The sequence below is a fragment of the Macadamia integrifolia genome, chromosome 7 (assembly GCF_013358625.1).
Source record: "Macadamia integrifolia cultivar HAES 741 chromosome 7, SCU_Mint_v3, whole genome shotgun sequence".
Lineage (NCBI taxonomy): Eukaryota > Viridiplantae > Streptophyta > Magnoliopsida > Proteales > Proteaceae > Macadamia > Macadamia integrifolia.
This window is the reverse complement of record NC_056563.1, coordinates 6,090,740-6,103,896: the sequence shown is the minus strand read 5'-3', so window position 1 is coordinate 6,103,896 and position 13,157 is coordinate 6,090,740. Positions and strand designations below refer to the sequence as shown.

Genomic DNA, 13,157 nt, shown 5'->3' with positions numbered 1-13,157 from the left:
TAATGTAATATGAATTCATAACTTTCAAAGTTGAGTGGACGTAAAATAGGATAAAGAAGTCCCATGGCCAAAGATGTCCTTTGGATTATGTTTGCCAATTCACCATCTCTATTGACTCTTATCCATATCTCTATGCTTTCATATCCCATTAATAATGCTCCGTTGATTTCCTATCATATCCCTCTTGCCTTGGATTCTTATGCTGTCCTTGCAAACGCAAACTTCATATATATTGAAGAAAAGTGACAAGTTGCACAAGAAAAAGAAGTGATAATGGATAGATATAAACACAGCCGCCCATCTGACCTCCTTTGAGCTTGGATCAAAACTTTCGTCAGTAATGATGATAGGGGTAGGGAGATTTAGGTAGTGATGTGGTAAAAATTGACCAGTCGATCTTCCTTGCAGCTCCTAATGCTCTAGTAGATCTGCACAGAAGAGAAGACAGGGGAGAGTCGAGTTGACCCGATGGGAGACTTTCTGATTCCTAAGTTAGAAATTTTCACAACAGTTACTCAGGAGAGCTTTAGTGAAAGAAAAGTGTCCCCTCCCCTTTGAGAGAGGCTTACCTTGATATTTATAGGCTGCTGATGCAGGGAGAAAGGGAGACGTTTGTGAAGAGTCTTGTTAGATGTAGAGTCCTTGAGAGGAATAACTCTCTGATTCCAGGGCATGTTCTAGGAACATTCCTCTCTTGTCCTGAAAGCATAAATCGTGAGAAGTGTGGACACTTCTGGTGACGTGCAGTAGGTTGAGTCGTGCCCCTATAATCGGGGGTCACATCCCTTGAATGTAGGAGTGGATGTGCGCACACCTCTGGGAGCCTTGCTTATGTGTGCTGAATCGAGGTGGCAAGTCGGCCTAGGGAGAGATTGAGGCGGCAAGTGGTCTGGGGAGAGGCTGAGGTGGTAGGTTGGCCTGAGGAGGGACTGAGGCAGGAGGTCGGCCTGAGGAGAGATTGAGGTGGCAGGTCGGCCTGAGGAGAAGCCGAGGTGGTAGGTAGGCCTGAGGAGAGGCCGAGGTGGCAGGTCGGCCTAAGGAGAGGCCGAGGAGGTAAGTCGGCCTGAGGAGAGGCCAAGGTGGCAAGTCGGCCTGAGGAGAGACCGAAGTGGCAGGTTTGTATACAAGCTTCAGCCATGCTAAAGATGGGGACATATTTGGCCTCATCAGGTAGTATTGGGGAGGGGGAGGGAATGGTTGGGGTTGAGAATTTGGGATATCTTTGGGGTAAGGAGGAAATAAATTAAGGTGTCATCCCCACCAGCCAAACACCATGAGTAAGTGATAGGGGTTGGGGTCAACCTTTCTAAATTTCAACTAGTTTCTCGAATTCCATAAGAAGTAGACAGAAAATGAAGGATTTATCAGATTGGTGATCCTTGGGTTGTTGATGAAATTTTTAATTAAAACCATTATGTTGGGATCCCGTAGGCTTTGTTTGGTTGTAAGGGGAATTAAAGAGAAGGGAAGTGAAATTTTCATACTTAAAAAGGAAACTCTAGTAATCATTACTCGAAATGGCTATAACACTAACTCCAAATCATTCCATATTTAGTTATTAAATTTCACTTTACTTAACATTCAAAATCCTTTGTTATAAAATGTAAAATGTATCATTATTACATATGGTAAGAAATGTAAATAGTTTATACATGGTGTAATAATTAGAATATTTTTTAAGTATGAAAATTTCACTTTTTTTCCATTAAATTTCCATTGCAACTAAACATAGCTTTAGGTTTTAGATGAAAGGCCTAAAGTTCTAGCAACCCAAACCATATCCTTATCAAGAATAGGGTGAGAATGAAAATATTTAGCTTTTAAAATCTGAGCAAGCAATCAGGTTGAGTGATTAAATCGTCATCCAAGTTTTCGGGTAATCATCCAAATTTTCAGAGAACTGCTTTTTTATAGAGCTTCATCCGAGTTTTAGGAGAAGTGCTTTTTCTAGACAAAGGATTCTCTAATTCCCGGTCCACCAGATCATTTTGTTTTGTAGAGAGCAGATCATGATAAATAATCAAAATATCCCTAGAATGGAAAATATTAAAACAATGATCATTTACTCAGAATTTTTTCTGGTATGTCCAAATGGTGAAATATTTTTCCACAACTGAATTCGGTATAAAAAATGGGTTCATTTGGCACATTTTTTGGGAAAAGATTCCATTGTTGATGAGTGGAACTCACACTGGAGCCTATTTTTGCTAACCAATATTGTCCTGATTTTCATGCCAAAAGAAAAGTATGGGAAATAACGGGAAAAAAATTATATTTCAAATGATCAATTTGGATATACGGAGCCTAATATACGAGTGTACGAACATACACATACCAACCATGGATAAGCCTTTCCTGCCTAGTTCTGTTTAGAACCAGTCCAGTTCAGAAAGTGAGCCAACTAAAAAATTGAATTATTATTGGACAATGTGAGTCTAGTAGATCAAGTCCACACATCTTAGCCAAGTCCTTAACCTTAGTTACATAAGTATTATCTTCTCTTAAACAAAATTTTGGGTAGGAATGGTACTAAGTTCCACATAAATAGGTATAGCTACCCGATGCCAAGTTTTCATAGCTTTCTTCTTTTCCCCCTCCAAAAAACAACTAAGTACTTCTTCATCACTCCAAGTCATGTCCACTTTCAACCCCTCTGTCCTTGCTCTCCGTAGACCGGATAACAACCCTCTTGACGCAGCTTCACCACTTTTTCATGTCCACATACAGTTAGCATGACATAAGATACTTTGATTTTTATGAAGCAAGCAAAAAGCCAACCCAGCCGTATTCCCCTCCAATGAACTTGAGAATACTGGCCTGAGGCTATCATTCTGATAGTGAGGGGTAAAGGGATTGGGTGGGGATAGGCATGATATCACCTGTTTTGTGGACTTCTTAGGAATTAAACCATTATTTATCCAAAATTCAACTTGTTTAATTACACTGTATGGGTTAAGGTTTTGCTTCCCAAACAGTATTTGATTCATGTGGTTCCAAATAAAGTAGCATATAATCATAATTTTAGAGAATAAAGAAGCTACCTCTTTTTTTTGGGGATACCACAAGATCTAAAATAATACATTATAATTCTGTTAAAGGATGAATGATGAAAAGTATTAGGTCTTAGGCCTAATGGCCCGGATCAACAACCAATCTTTAACTATTTCGGATATGCTGTAAATATTTTATTATCTAGTTTGTTTTGAAAAAAAAAAAAAAAGTCTGTCTACATATCAAGGTTAGAAGAATTAGGAATCGAATAAGCAATTCCTATCAAATCAGAATCGAATGTACACGTCAAGAGATAAAAGGGAAGAATTGAAGAGAGAGCATAAATACTTATTAACTATAAAATATTATTTATTATGTAAAAAATACAATAGAAACAAGGCTCCTTCATTAGGCTAAATTGGTAACAGAGAGTGCAATTGCAGTCAATTGGAAGAAATCATTTTCCTCAGACAAAGGTGATTGGAAACCAGACTTCTCTTTAAACCCATTTTCACAACTAGAAGATGCATCCATCATCAAACTCACTTCAATATTAGCTTTCTTGTAATCCTTTGACTTGAAGGTGTTGATTGCATCTTTTACTTGATTAAGTGCATCAGACTAAAGTTCCTTATCCTCTAACCGATTCTTAACATCTACACCCAATTTTGTATCATTGAGAAGCTCACCAATCCGTGGAACAATTTTGGTGCCGTTGGCTTCGATTAACTCCACTGATATGATCCCTAGGGCCCGTTTGATAATGGTTCGTTTCAGCTATTTCTGTGGTTTTCTGTTTCAAGAAACGCAGAAACGGGAAGAAAAGTGTTTGGTAAACCCGTTTCGTTTCACCTATTTCTAGGAATAGAAATTGAATTTTTTTTTATTTATGGTTCAAAAACCACTTTTGACGAAACGGCCCAAACATGTTTCATAGTTTCACGAACCATGTTTGGGCTCAAAAAACCCACCCACCCCTGATCAAAAGACGCTGCCCCCTTTTTCGAACACCATTTCCTTCGACGAGAAACGCACGCCTCTACTCCTCTTCCCACCGCCGACCTTATCCATAAACCGACGCTGCCTCGTGAAGGCACAGGACGATCCAGAGACGCTCAGCGATTCCCCTCTCATGAAGGCACAGGAGGATCCAGAGACGTTCGGCGATAGAACATCGTCATACGTTCGAGCTCCCGTGAACTAGTACAGCTGCAAGAGGTGGTTGCAGAGGCTCTCCCATGACCGACTACCGCTGCAAAAGGGTTGCAGAGACGCAACTTTAAAATACAACTTCGGGAGACCTTCGATTGTTCAAGATCGTTGCTCCGTGCGCTTGGATTTGCGTGGTCTGCATTTCTGCCGTTGGTGCCCTAGGTATGTATCTTTGAATTTTTTGATGGACTGATTCCCTACCCTGATAATCGTCTATTGCTATGTAGCCGACCTCTCTTCTGGGTTCCGACGTCCCTCCCTAACTTAGGGTTTTCCTAAATCTACCTTTCCAGTAGATCATAATTTGAATTCATCAGACTTTCTCACTCTAGCACAGTTCGGCACCCAATTATAGGTTGAGGATTCAAGATCGGTTGGTCTCTTGTTCCGTCGATTGTTCTAAGTAACGTTTCTGTGCGACTGGAATTAATGGAAATCCATCGCAACCATCGTTCGATGTTTGGTTATATTTTTGTGTAAAATTCTATTCAAGTTTGCCTTTTCTTTTTAGAGTATTGGACTCTTTTATTATTTCTGATCAGTTCCAAAATATTGCCTACCAAGACGGGCGACGATATTGTCCCTGACCATCCCAGACTCTTTTTCCCCCTCTCAACCAGGCAGTTATAGTTTTGTCAAAGTTTTATATTGGTGTTTAAATCTATGTAATTTGCAGTTGAAATTCATTTACCCAATACCAGGCAGAAATTTCTCAGTGTAGAGATTTTACCCAAAAATAGAAAAAGCATTGAGATTAATCAGGTCATCCTACGGTATTGGAATATGTATAATTAGAGATAAGGAAAGTTTGATTACTTTGATGCTTGAACATATCATGCAGATACATCATGATAGAAATATGATTGTGATAAAGTGGGTTACTATGAGGAACTCTGATGAAAGGCCATGGAAGGGAAGAGCCTGAGAGCCAAGCAAATGTCATAGAGCAACTTACAAAGCTAGGCAGGTAGTTAAATGTGAAGACCAAAAATAAATAAATAAAAATTCCTCAAGAGTAGTCTGCTTACACTAATCCACTTATCTATAAATTCATATTTATGCATCACCAGTTGACCAAGTTGAATAGGATTCATCTATTAATCCCAGGATTACTCAGACCAGAATCATCTAAAGCTAAAGTAAATCTTAATTGTTCTTTTTTATGATCTAATAATTTACACCCCTCTTACCCAGACTTTTATCAAACACCATTTCCTACAGGAAACGTTTCCGAAAACAAGATTTGTCAAACACCTTTAAATCCGTTTCTGTTCTCAGAAATGGGAATTCCTGTTTTTGCTGTTTCTTGAAATAGAAATGGCAGAACCGTTATCAAACGGGCCCCTAGTTCTTGGAGATCTGTGCTGACTCAAGCAGTGATGGGTTGAGGGCATTTTCATCATTAAGCTATCAATCCCATTGGTAATTTTTCCCTTGAAAACTCCCAATTATGCAATGATGATTGATAAACTATGAAATAATATTTTTATGCAAAAGAAAAATAAGAACCGCCATTGTAATTTAAGTTCACTTGGATTAATTTGGTAATAGATTGTTAAGTTTGTCTCGAATTCTTGACTCGTTTTGAAGAATGATTTGCTCCGATACATTTTGATAGCAATCCGAATGAGATTTTTTTTTTAGATCTATGATATAAGTAAAGGGGTTGGGCCAATAGGCCCAAGCCTCTGCTGTACAGTTCGACCTGATCGACCACCATGCGATGGATCGGTTTGTGACTTGGAGGAGTATATAATGTATTATCGTCTTGTTGCGCAAGCAATTGTAATTTGGGGGTTTTCGAGCTAAGGTTTCAATGCAAGTTTTCTCACCGTTGTTTGTGTTTAATCTCTCTTCTATATAGTGAAACTTCTTCTTCTTCACCCAAGGACATAGCACACCACATGTGAACCTCGTTAAATCTTCGTATATTGTGCGGATCTGTCTTTATTTATTTTTGTATTTGTTGATGTTTGCTACAACACAGCTAGTATTATTGTGATTAACTGGAAGAAACCATGGTTCTCTACTAACAAAGGTGATTTCAATCCAGGCATCCCCTTGAACCCATCTTTACAAAGATGTATCCATCACCGAACTCGCTTCCACATTAGCTGTGAAGTAATCGTTAGACTTGAAGGCAACAGTTGCATCTTTAACATGAGAAATTGCACGGCGGCTCTAGGGATCTTGTCCAAGAACTGCCAACACAGAAGTCATAATGTATATTCTTGTCACCATGAGAAGCTTTTTGACATGTTTCAATGACCATATATCAGCATCAATAACGGCTAGAAATGGAATGAAAAGAAAGAAGAAAGACAAAGAATGCCTCATTTTGTCTATGGCTAGAAATTAGTAGATGGAATTATGTCTTGAGGACCGACATGACATATATATAGTTAAAATAGAACCAGACCAATCTGTGTGGTAGGGTCTTCTGTCTTCACATGTCATTTTGATCTCAAAATCTCAGTGGACTAGAGGTTGCAATTGTAACCTTATCTTTTCTCAACTATTTTACTCGATTTAAATTGGTTGATTCAAAATTATGTGTAATATCTCCACAATGTATGTGATCCACCCAATACCAAGTGGAGGAATGGTTTCATTCCCAATTTCTTTACTCCATATTAGGGAACCAAATCCCGGGAAGAAATTTAATTTTAGAACATTTTATAAGTATCTACGAGATACAAAGATATGGTTTTTGTAAGTCTTTTAAGACATAATAAACAAATAATAAAAGCTCAAAATAATGACTCCTTGGGTGTAGCTCCGCTAGTCCAGAGCTGCATGTCTTTGGCTTGAGTCTCTCACGGTTAATTTGTTACATGAGTTAAGTGTGGCTACGTATAACTGGGGTTTACCCTTAAGCCTGAACCATAAAACCGGACAAGTGGTTTGAGGGATTCCTCGTTAGCAAAAAAAATAAAAAATAAAAAAGAAGGGAAGAATTAAAAAGAGAGTGCATAAATACATATTAACTATAAAATATTATTTCTTATGTAAAAATAAAATAAGAACCACCATCAATTTAAGTTTGCATTGAAACAAGGTTCAAAGCATGGAAGTTACATTCATTGGATTAATTTGGTAAGAGACCGTACAATTGCAGTTAATTCAAAGAAAGCATTGTTCTCAACTGACAAAGGTGATTTCAAACCAGGCTCCTCCTTAAACCCATCTTCACATGTAGTAGATGCATCCATCACTGAACTCATTACTAGATTAGCTTTGAAATAATCCTTAGACTTTGAGGGCATCAGTTGCATCTTTTAAATGAGAAATTGCATCAGAGTAAATCTCATTACAATCCTTTAGCCTTTCCTTCACATCTGAACCCAATTTTTGATCATCCAAGAGCTCATCAATGCGTGAACCAATTTTGGTGGCATTGGTTTTGGTCATCTCCAGTGAGATGAACCCTAATCCTTGGAGATCTGCACTGTGGCTTTTGGGATCTTCTTCGAGAGCTGCCACACAAAAGTCATATCTGTTGTATATTCTTGTTGCTATCAGAAGCTTGTAAGATTTTCTATTAGGTGGGCTAGCATAGTCAAAGATTTGTTTCCAAAACCGGTTTATTGGTGTTGACTAAAGATGGAGTAAGCAGAAAGAATCCAATATTATTGGTAAGTGATCTCTATGGAGATATTGGATTCTATTAGCACACCTTAATTATGAAATATTTATTACTATGTGTGGACCTAAGGTATTGTTTCCTTAATGGGGAGGAAACCCTAATTTTATTGCAGGGTTGGTCCCTACTCTCACCCCTATATATAGTTATCACTGACACATTAAGTGAGGCTAACGACCAAAAGCAAAAGGGAAAGAGGATAGACAAGACCAACATTGATAGTGTTGTACGAGGAGCATATACGAAGAACATTGAGGAGTTCTTATTCTTCAGTCATGGATTCAGGTATGCCTAAAACCTGTCTTTGTAGTGTTTGTCGTGCATGCTTATCGATCCTCATGTGATGTATTGCAAGTATATTTCAATTAAATACTGAAATCTAAAACTTGTCTTTGTAGTGTTTGTCGTGCATGCTTATCGATCTTCATGAATCGTTCCGCATTTATTTTTCTATCAATGGTATCAGAGCGGTTCATGGAGACGATGGGCTGCAATTTTTCATTATTTTTTTATTGCCTGTTTTTCTGGCCGATCCCTAGTTGCGGTGGCTAAAATCATGATTGGTTGTTCAGTAACATGATTGCTGGAATTTTGAGGTCTCTAATGGCCTGAATTGGCCGGTATATACGACGAAGGTTGTTCAATAACATGTTTCTATTTTTTATTCTTTCTCTGGTTCAGTTGCTAAAGAAGGGGAATATTCCCTCCTGATTCCCTTAACATATATATATATATATATCATACTATTATATAAAAGCACGAAGTGGCAAATCTTTCACTGGACTACTTTACCCCTTTGTTTTATTTTATATTCTTTTCTAAATTAAATATTATTGGTACCCTTCTATTTTTTATATTCCATTAATTTTTCTCTACTCTCCTTCTTTCTCTCAAACTTCTTCTCTTTCCAATAATTAGAGTCAAAGAGAGAGTTGATTTCCTTCACTCTCCCAAACTCTCCCACGCAAGATCTCTCCCCTTTGTTTTATTTTATATTCTTTTATAAATTAAATATTATTGGTACCCTTCTATTTTTTATATTCCAATAATTTTTCTCTACTCTCCTTCTTTCTCTCAAACTTCTTTTCTTTCTCTCAAACTTCTTCTCTTTCCAATAATTAGAGTCAAAGAGAGAGTTGATTTCCTTCTCTCTCCCAAACTCTCCCACGCAAGATCTCTCCCCCTTTCCCAAATTTGATCAATTTTTAGCTTCCTTCTTTCTCTAAAAGTATGTAATTTTTGATTTGGGTAGTTTTTTCTATTTCATGTTAGTTGTTTATTCTGCCTTCTTGTACTGTTTTTTATTTATTCTGCCTTGCTGTACTGTTTATTCCTATTTCATGTTAATTGTTTTTGATGATCCTCTATCCACCGCCACCGTGTTTGATTCATGTTCTAATAAAGATAAACAATATCAACAAGAAGTTTTTGCATCAGCATCTGTGTCCAGTTCCTCAAACCAGCAGGATCACGTCCATTCTTATGTTGCACACCATTCGCAATCCTCGAAATTCCGGAATTTGAACCAACAAGAGGTATGAGAGAAGAAACTGAACGAGTTTTAAGTTTTTTTTCCCCCCTTTTTCTACTGCAATTTTGATTATGTTTTCACGTTTCTATCCATGTTATGGATCAATTAATTTAATGTATTGACACACGAAATATTGCCAATCGACTATGGTCTAAACATTAGTAAATTTATGGAATCTACTTGGTTGGGACATGAGAGAGAGAGAGAGAGAGAGAGAGAGAGAGAGAGAGAGAGAGAGATGCATGAGCCCTCTTCATTGTCTCAAATCTCACTTGGTTCAGGTGGCTTTAGATTGGGTTTGTGGATACCCATGTTAGGTCTTTGTTACTTAACTCACACAGGTCCCAGGGGCTTGCAGATTCGTGATTTGTGACTGCCCGGTCTTCTTTTAATCTTGACCCTACTTTACTTTGGTGGTTGATTGATTGGATCTCAAAATTTGAGTTTAAAGAGGACTGTCACTTGTGATATATTAATAAAGTCTCAAGTGGTATTCCATCTATTCTTGAAAAACAAATTCCCCACCTCATTCTCAGTGCAACCCTCACCCATCCAAACCCTTTCTTGGATCCTATTCTTTGCAGTGTTTTAAATTATCTTCAATGTGTAAGCCTAGGAAAACTCTGTTGATTCTTGAGTTCTAAGAGTTGTAAACTCTTCATGCATTGTCTGTGATAGAAGAAAGGGGTGGTGTAGGCAACGACTTCGTCTCTGCAAAACTGCGGCATACTCCCTTCTCCTCGATTCAAGTTTTTTTTTTGCAACTCAAACAACCAGAAAAGTAAAGGGTAAGCAATCTCACTTCCCCCAATGATTATTGATTCGACTCCTTCGATTCTAATGTAGCGAAACTTATCATAGTAGTTCTTAGTGTTCTTATTTGCTTGATTTATTTTCTTTTATTTTCATTATGCAAGAGAGATATTAAGGTAAATAGAAATGGATGAAGTTCCCTTCTCCTTGGGATTGTTCTGTATATTCAATTTATGAATGGTAGACTCACATTCTCCGATCCGTGATTAATCGGATCCTTCTGTGAGCATTGTTGCAAGAATTACTTTCTTTAAATTTGTGTGCCTGTGTGAATTATTAAATCAATGTATTCTGCAGTATTTCTTAGTATTTCTTTCGTGTTCAATAATCGGTGCTTGAAATTCACAAGTAAACGAACCCTAAACCCTAGGGCCCCGGCTCTCATTCGGCAAAGCAGAAATCACGATTGGGTTTTGTTGGGTTTTTAGAAACTCTTAATCGAAAGAAGGGAGAAGGGACAAGGGACAAGGGACAAGGAGACGTGTAAGAGTGAGGGAGCAAGAGAAAAAGGGAAGTACAAGGGAGAGAAAGAGTTTTAGAATAAAAGGGGAACTGAAATTATGAAATGTGTGAGAGTGAGGGAGTGAGAAAAAGGAAAGTACAAGGGAGAGAGAGTTTTAGAATAAAAAGGAAACTGAAATTATGAAATTAATTATATGTTATTTAAATAAAAAAGGGAAAGGGTAAAATAGTTCAAGAAAAAGAAAAAAAACAAAGTCTCTCTCTCTCACGTCTCTCCTCTACCTTCACCCCCTCATCCTCACGTCTCTTCTCTAGACTAAAACATATTACCAAAAAAAAACTAAAAACTAAAACCTCTCTCTCTCCTCTACCTTCACCCCTCATCCTAACCCCTCTCCCTCTCTCTCTTTGGTCTCACCTCTACCAGTGGTGGCGTTACAATGGCTATGGTCAAGAAAGCAATCTAGGTACACATTGTCTTTGCCCTGTTTTTACGCTTCAGTTTTGTTAATTTTCAGTGCTTTGTTTGTTGTTGTTGTTGTGCTCCCTAATAGATGAAAATGAGCTAAATATTTATTGTTAATAGATTGCTTAATTTATTATCAATGTTGTTCCAAATATACCTATTTGACATCAGTTTGAAGAGAACTTGCCATTGTGATAACTTAAGACCAGATCCGAGATGCTTGTTTGCAGATTCATCATCTATTTGACATTCACCATTGGTATTAATAGTTAGCTCCATCAACAAGGTCCCACTGTTCTCAAGCTCTTGGTTCACCCGCACAAGGTCCAATGGATCTTATGATTCTGTGCATTTATCGTATACTTTTTATCATATCACCGGTGTTAGTTCTTATGATTCTATGTATTGATTTCGTTGATTTTTGGTAGAATATTGATAGCATTATATTCAGTTTCTATAATGTTATAAATTATTAATTCTATGCTTTCTAATATCATTGATTCCACTATCCATAATGAACATTGTGTATTCAACTAATCAATCATTTTATACAGGAAGGATGACAAATATTATCCATATAAATCAATTAACGTCATACGAAAATGATTGGAAAATAAAGGTTTTGGTACTGAACAAAAGTGAAATCAAGGATTACAAAAATGCAAAAGGACCTGGAAAGTTTCAAAAAATAACTTTATTGGATGATGAGGTACTTTCAAATAATTATTTAATTAATGTATACTTCTAATTCTTTTTTAATTATTTATACTTCTAATTTCAATTTAATATTCATTGTTCTATATTTTTGCAGGGAACAAAAATACAAGCAATATTTTTCAATGATGTTGTTGATAACTTATGTGATACATTGAATGCTGGAAAAACTTATTTTATTTCTGATGCAATCGTAAAAAAAGTGAATCCAAATTTTAAAAATATCAACAAAGAACATGAACTAACTCTCAATGCCAATTCAAAAATTGAAGAAGTTGAAGATTGCTTAGATGTAGAAAAATCAAAGTATAATTTTACTAAGCTCAATGAATTGAAATGGGATGCTGACACATGCAAAAGGAATGAATTATTAGGTATGTATTTAGATTATTTTTTATAAAATATAAGTTGTTATTGATAATTATCTATTAATAAAAAAATTTAACATCAATTCTTCTTATTGATTTAATGCAGATGTTATTGGAATACTTGTACAAGTTCAAAATGCATTCACCATAACAACAAGATTTAATGTCAAAAAAAATAAAAGAGAAATAAAAATAATGGACAAAGAGTAAGTTTTTCACAATGTTAATCATTTTATAGTAATATCTAACATATTTACTAATTATATTACTCACTTGTAATGATTAATAGGTCTACTCCGATATTGCTGACATTATGGGAAAATTATGCAACAAAGGAAGGGAGCAAATTGCTGGACATTGTATCACAAAATCCTATAATTGTTTTTTCAGCAGTTTCTCAAGTAGAGTACCAAGGTAATGTACATATAATCCTAATTATAAAAATTAACAAATGATCTCAATAATCTAACTACATTATATAATTGATAGGTGGCTCACTTGGTACAACAGGATTTACATCAATTGAAATAAATCCAACGATTCCAGAAGCAGAAGATTTAAAGCAATGGTAAATATTAGAATTAATCAAATAATTATACAAATTGTTTAATTATTTTATATATTTAACGTATTTATATTATTTTTTAGGTTCAAATCAGAAGATGGACAAGAGAAAAAAATACTCAACATGTCAAAAGAAGAGAAATTCAAAAAATATGAACATGTTGTAATGAAAGATTTAACGGAAAGGCAATTCAAAACTACCATGGTAAGTGAGTATAATTCTTTAATTTATTTAAATTAAAAAAATATATAATTTCAATATAATTTGTACACATCTAATCTCTACAAATTTGCAGAATAAATATTATTCAATTGAAGGAAGAATCATAAATTTGGAAAATGAGATACCATGGTACAATGCTTGCAAAGCATGTAACAAAAAGGTACAATTAA

At 36.1% G+C, this 13,157-nt stretch overlaps 2 protein-coding genes across 2 annotated transcripts; one reads left to right on the top strand and one right to left on the bottom strand.

The window, feature by feature from the left end:
• Positions 1-3,399: 3,399 nt before the first annotated feature.
• On the bottom strand, positions 3,400-11,397 carry LOC122084228 (putative invertase inhibitor). Its single transcript, XM_042652313.1, has 3 exons — positions 11,276-11,397; positions 7,459-7,699; positions 3,400-3,567 (listed from the first exon to the last, which is right to left on the bottom strand). The coding sequence occupies exons 1-3, from the start codon at positions 11,395-11,397 to the stop codon at positions 3,400-3,402; spliced, it is 531 nt and encodes a 176-aa protein (XP_042508247.1).
• A 280-nt stretch (positions 11,398-11,677) lies between these two features.
• LOC122084227 (replication protein A 70 kDa DNA-binding subunit D-like) lies at positions 11,678-12,772 on the top strand. The gene is made up of 5 exons (XM_042652312.1): positions 11,678-11,827; positions 11,930-12,206; positions 12,307-12,406; positions 12,490-12,614; positions 12,690-12,772. The coding sequence occupies exons 1-5, from the start codon at positions 11,678-11,680 to the stop codon at positions 12,770-12,772; spliced, it is 735 nt and encodes a 244-aa protein (XP_042508246.1).
• The last annotated feature ends 385 nt before the right edge of the window (positions 12,773-13,157 follow it).

Bases quoted from the DNA above. Each gene is read 5' to 3' on its own strand.
- LOC122084227 (XM_042652312.1), top strand. From the start codon at position 11,678: ATGACAAATATTATCCATATAAATCAATTAACGTCATACGAAAATGAT. The intron at 12,207-12,306 runs GTATGTATTTAG...GATTTAATGCAG, and splicing joins CAAAAGGAATGAATTATTAG to ATGTTATTGGAATACTTGTA. The intron at 12,407-12,489 runs GTAAGTTTTTCA...AATGATTAATAG, and splicing joins ATAAAAATAATGGACAAAGA to GTCTACTCCGATATTGCTGA.
- LOC122084228 (XM_042652313.1), bottom strand. From the start codon at position 11,397: ATGGAGCTAACTATTAATACCAATGGTGAATGTCAAATAGATGATGAA. The intron at 7,700-11,275 runs GTATATTTGGAA...AATATACAACAG, and splicing joins TTCAAACTGATGTCAAATAG to ATATGACTTTTGTGTGGCAG. The intron at 3,568-7,458 runs GTCTAAGGATTA...AACACCTTCAAG, and splicing joins ATGCAACTGATGCCCTCAAA to TCAAAGGATTACAAGAAAGC.